The sequence below is a fragment of the Priapulus caudatus genome, unplaced genomic scaffold (genome assembly GCF_000485595.1).
Source record: "Priapulus caudatus unplaced genomic scaffold, Priapulus_caudatus-5.0.1 Scaffold1915, whole genome shotgun sequence".
Classification (NCBI taxonomy): domain Eukaryota; kingdom Metazoa; phylum Priapulida; class Priapulimorpha; order Priapulimorphida; family Priapulidae; genus Priapulus; species Priapulus caudatus.
Genome location: NW_014578976.1, coordinates 5637 through 11261, shown reverse-complemented (window position 1 = coordinate 11261; position 5625 = coordinate 5637). Strand labels below are relative to the sequence as shown.

Here is a 5625-nt window from a genome sequence, read left to right as displayed (position 1 = left end):
TGGCAGCACGGTCGCGGGTGTCATGGCGCCGTTCAAATTTCGTAGCCTTGATGGGTAATGCTATCCAACGGGCGTGGAGGGAGGTGACCACAATGTGGCAGCACTAGTGTTGGGATAGTGTTAGGATTAGGGTCAGGGTTAGGGTTAGGGTTAGGATTAGGATTAGGATTAGGGTTAGGGTTAGGGTTAGGATTAGGGTTAGGATTAGGGTTTTTGCATCATGATATCTGTCCCCACACCATAGATTAATTTTTGTGGATCACAATGCCTATATATAGCGCGGCGACACATATATATTTAGTGTGAGTGTTAGTGTTGGCGGTGTTGGAGTGAGGGTTACCGTTAGGGTTAACGTTTTGAACGTCATCGTCAACGTTATCACGTGACCTCCCTCCATGCCCGTGGGATAGCAACACCCAGCGTTGATGCGTAAATAATTATAACAATGAAATTAGGTATCTGGTAACAAATACGTGTGGGTATAGACTATAGACGATTTGTTATAAACTAAGTACAGTTGTATGCAGTAAATCCTAGAGGCTACTGTCCCTTTAATTTTACAGATAGATTACTAACACTAACAGAGAAACAAACACGTGATTAGTGCGCGCTATCGCGAGTCAATCGGCATAAATACATACGCTGTGAGTCATTCCAACATGTATTGCGTACGCTACGACAATAATTCCATTTCGAGGCATTCATACTTTTAATATTTTACTTGTTTTTAAATTGCAGTTTTTAGTGTATCCTTTTAAACGTGCTTAGGCCACCCTTGAGGCCCGTCTCCACGCACGTGGCGCGGCACAGAATGCCACGGAAACTGCGCAGTTCACCTCTACCGGCTAAGTTCAAATCTATTATATCTTAAAGCGATCATTGCGAATTTTTTTCAGCGTTTTTCAGTGTTTATTCTCACTCTCATGATGCCTACCATTGTTGCTTGAGTAACGGTAATTGTTTGAAATGACAATAAAATGTCTTAGATTTAGAACCTCATGCCAAGACAAAATGCACGATTACAATTTTGCGTACCACACTGTACTGTTGCACGAACTGTTGCATGGCAACCCACGTAAACACAAACAAGCGTATGTACACACTAGCCACATTGCTGCATTGCACAGTTCGAAATGTCGTCGTCTAGTACGAGCATTAGTTGCAGTGAGACTGTCATGCACTCTTCGCCTGAGGTACATTGGGCACACGTTTGTGGATGCGATGAGTGTCTGGATCAATATTACTACTGTACTACTACTCTACTAGAACTACCAATATCATATCAGGAGTAAGATAATATAGGTCCTAAGATAATAATAATATTATATAATATAATATAATATAATATAATATAATATAATATAATATAATATAATATATTATAATATATATAAAGATAATATAGGTCCTAAGATAATAAGATCCTATATTATCTTACTCCTGATCATATCTATAGTCGTACTGCTACGGTGGCCTTACAGGCCCAAGCCTAGTTTAGCACCCCAAATTAGTGTAGCACACATGCGAAAACATAGATCTAACACGGAGCACAGTAATTTTTTATAACAATATATGAAGTTATTTCTATTTAGATATTAACCGCTGCGTTTTAAGGAGCGTTAAGTGTCTGATGCATTTCATCGACTTGAGTTACACTAAGTAATAGAATGAAATGAGATGTTATTTACTCTTTCTCGGAGACTAGCAATCGTTATGTTGTTCCTTGAATGAAACAGAAGGCCCAACCGTCTACGAAACGAAAGAGAACGACACGGGGCAGAGGAAGGGGTAGAGGACGAGGAAGAGGAAAAAGGCAAGCTCATCTCAGCCAAACAGATCATGCAGGCTGTGCGGGACAGAAATGCACAGCGAGAAGCACGGCAGAAATTGCTAGAGGTAAATAAACCGTAGCCATGAAAGAGTTGAAATGACTGCTTCCCCACTTCTTTGGCAGATGAAGATGAGCGGCCGAAGAGGCACAATGACATGCTTCATGATTGTGCCAAGTGTGCATATCAACTGTTCTTTAGTGATTATTGAAATTATATTTATACCTAAATGCTATTTAACCGAACGATATTCATTTTAGGGCAAATTTATCCATATTATAACGGAAACTATGTATGTCGTTTATAAGTTATTACAATCCTTTTGCTTTTAAATGAATAAATAAGAAACACCCTCGGTCTGTAGCCCTTGGCNAAGAATTTTGAAATTAGACCCCCCCTCAGATGCGTTTTCTGCGCGAGCAGGGGGGGGTCCGGACCCCCTGGACCCACCCCTGTACACGCCCCTGACCTGACCTCATCTGACCCTGGTCTCTGCTTATAGGGGCCTAGATTACAATTTACACGTATATACATGATATATGTACCGGCCAAAAGACGGTATAAATTATTGAAAGATTTTGGTTACGGAAAATTTATGGCCTGAAAAAAGTGCCGCGGCGACCGCGGCAGTTCCGACGCCCTTGGGCACAATGACATGCTTCATGATTGTGCCAAGTGTGCATATCAACTGTTCTTTAGTGATTATTGATCGTTGCCCCATGAACACAATATAATACCATTCTTTGACATAAGGGCTTTTCCACATAAAACCATCATCAATCTAACACTGATTATGTCACAACCACCATTTATTTTCAATTCACATTATTTACACATATCGCAAAATTGGTTGTACAATACACAGCATAATCACTTTTTTTGCAGACAACAAGTTATGCATTGATATTTACACAGGAACAAGTAAACACGAGTACACACTTGAGAGTAGTGCTACTTATTTTGAAATTTACGTAGCACATCAATGAAACAGCTGACTCACTAGTAACGTTAACATAACTATGTAGCAGCAGCTTATTTACAACACACAGCATTACAAATTACTAGCAAACATTTACTAACAAATTACACTGCCAAGGTAGACATGTGGTTGCTCAAAAATTAAACCAAACAGGTTCTGGTAGTATTTCTTTAACTTTATTCATGTGATAAAACTTTACAACATATTAGAATAAGAGGCATTTCTTCAATAGAGGAATTCAGAAAAACTGTGTTATTATTTATTGATCAATAGGACCACCTGGAGAGCATGTCCATGGCAGAATCAAAGGCCTTACTGCTAACTTTAGCACGTAAGCATCCTGAGATTCTGCTGTGGACATGCAACCTCCACACACCTGCGCCGGGTGGACATCACCCGGCACCATCCGGGGATGCTCCTTCATGGTGCACGTGTGGCAGCTGCCGAGAAATGCCGACAGAAGTGGAGCGGTGTTGCTGCGGGCATCAGCCGGACGAGTGCCTGTCGAGAGAAGATGTAAGTTTTAATAGTTACCAAAGTGACGTTACCTGCTTTCCAGAACTTCAACAATTTCTCTAATGGTCACACGGAAGTCTGCGAAAAAATTAACACAAAAAAGGCATGAAACTGGGATTAATCTGAAACTGGGTCTTCACTTAGTTTCCCATATCCTTGACATTAGCCGTTATATTTGCGAAAACGCTAACGTTGCTCAAAAAGTGTACTTCTCCTATTACAGGGGTTATGTGGAATGGTGCTCGACCCAGTTTATTTAGCAGCGTTCGAGCTGTACCGGAACGATGTGCTTGGAGCGTATGAATCGGATCCAGATGATCCACTTAGGCCGAAGCGCCACGCAGCCTATCGGCTCTATACTTTAGTACGACATGGAGTACTCGGCCAAGCCATGCGCCGAGTAATTCCCTCATGCTGCGTGTGGCGTGTGAGGGATCGATTTCCGAACCCTCACGCAGTGTACACCGGTTTTAAAGCCGACCGGTTAGCTTAACTTAAGGTATGTAATCAAAAGGTTGTTTTTGTTGCTTTTCAAGCAATAGTAAATCCAGTAAAATCATTGAGACAATTAGAGTTGACAGGGGGTGAAGCCTAGTAGTGACATAGATTTTGGAATCTGTGCCGAGCTTTGTGCCTTGGCATACATGCTACGCACCAGTATGTTCATTGTTGTGAAACTGTTTACTAGGCACAACACTGCGCGCAATGGTGTTTATAAATTTCGGAGACTGTTATGCAACTAGATGCAATAGATATACAATTTTACTGAAGCATATAGTTGAGAAATAACAGCTAAAAATTACTAAGTTTAACAGACGTAATTTTTTGGGGTTAGCATAGGCTTTAAGACTAACCTCACTTATCAAAGCGGGACTTGTGCTTCTCCAGGAGCTGCTCCATGGATGGCGCTTCAATTGGCTGTACTGTGCTGCTAATCTTCTGCAGCCAATGGTATAGCTCGTCTGAGTGGCAGCTCATCAGCGAGGCGTCTCTCCACAATGTCAGCCAACATGCCGGGAATATAATCGTAGTCCTTTGCTACACGCAAAGGACTCACTGCCCAGTTTGCTGCCTTCTTTGCATACACCTTTCTGTACCTGTGTAACATAATTGCCTATCTTTAGCATATGCACCATACATATAGCACTTTATTTACTGCGCGTTTACAATTTCTTTTCCAACTAATAGCATATTTTTAAGTATTTATATTTTTTTGATGCAATCGGGCGTCCTATGCCCGAGACGTGTACTTGCCAAAGCTGCTTAAACATGATTGCATAGCTTACATAGGTGCACCGGTAGTATTTGGCTTCTTTCCTCAGTTTCCCTTCCGCGTGGGCTGTATCAGTCATACCAGCTAGATAGCACCTAGCCTCGGTAACTGGATAGCTGTAAAATATTAAAATTTGTAATATTGTAACCATAATACTAGTTAAATGACAGAGCTATAATTTAGCATAAGTATACAATATACCTTGCGTGAAGAAGGAAAAGTGGCGCAACAGCACATGTAAATATTGATCATATATAATGTCATATCATGTACAATTGAGCATAAGTATACAATATGCCTTGTGTGTGACGTGTAAAAATTTCTGCTATACAAAACGTTAAATGCTGTTACACTAGTTTACTTACGTAAATGCTAGTCGTTTCGGTGCATACATCAAAAACGTCCTTCCCCGGTGGTGTGCTCCTTGACAAGTTTCGCAGTAAGCGCGGGGCCGCTGACCTGTGATCTGCATAAAAGTAGATAAGATGTATGGCACGTTCCAAGATATTAGTTTAACTCTCCTATGTCGCAAGTGACATACTATACCGCTGTTCCCGGCAGTGCCAAGTATCTGAATTGTCCCGGGTGTTTTGACTAATCAGGGCCAGATAACATTGCAGAAACAAAAAATCTTGTCTTGCATACCGTGGAAGCGCACATTAAGTACGGCAGGGTGCGATCTGTTACGGTCCAAGCACTACGGCGCTTTAAAGCTTCCATAACTAGGGTTTTGAGGTTGCTACTACCATCCACTGAGAGACCTTCACGTTGGACAAGTTGGCCCTCGATGTCGCGCGTGCATTGCACCTTTGCCAGGGCCGCCGTCCTCCAATCTTCATTCGTGGATGCACGAGGAACGTGCTGGAGACAGCCTTCCAAAGACCCTGTAATTTTAACAATCATTATATACCGAAAGCACGCATTTAGCCATGTTAACACCGTATAAATCGTTTCGCCCCACCGACTCATGAGCAACAACTGCAAAACAGTGTTGCAAGTTAGGACTGTTCATCGATGCCCACCTTCAT

General features: G+C 41.7%; 1 protein-coding gene across 1 annotated transcript; it reads left to right on the top strand.

The window, feature by feature from the left end:
• The first annotated feature begins 1011 nt into the window (after nucleotides 1–1011).
• LOC106817897 lies at nucleotides 1012–4517 on the top strand. The gene is made up of 5 exons (XM_014822608.1): nucleotides 1012–1091; nucleotides 1737–1896; nucleotides 3082–3324; nucleotides 3548–3823; nucleotides 4213–4517. Exons 1-4 carry the CDS (start codon nucleotides 1012–1014, stop codon nucleotides 3815–3817), a joined length of 753 nt encoding a protein of 250 aa, XP_014678094.1. The 3' UTR covers nucleotides 3818–3823; nucleotides 4213–4517.
• Nucleotides 4518–5625: the final 1108 nt, after the last annotated feature.

Excerpts from the sequence above, each read along its gene's own strand:
- LOC106817897 (XM_014822608.1), top strand. The coding sequence starts at position 1,012 with ATGCACGATTACAATTTTGCGTACCACACTGTACTGTTGCACGAACTG. Across the intron at positions 1,897-3,081 it reads CACGGCAGAAATTGCTAGAG|GACCACCTGGAGAGCATGTC; the intron begins GTAAATAAACCG and ends ATTGATCAATAG. Across the intron at positions 3,325-3,547 it reads AGTGCCTGTCGAGAGAAGAT|GGGTTATGTGGAATGGTGCT; the intron begins GTAAGTTTTAAT and ends CTCCTATTACAG.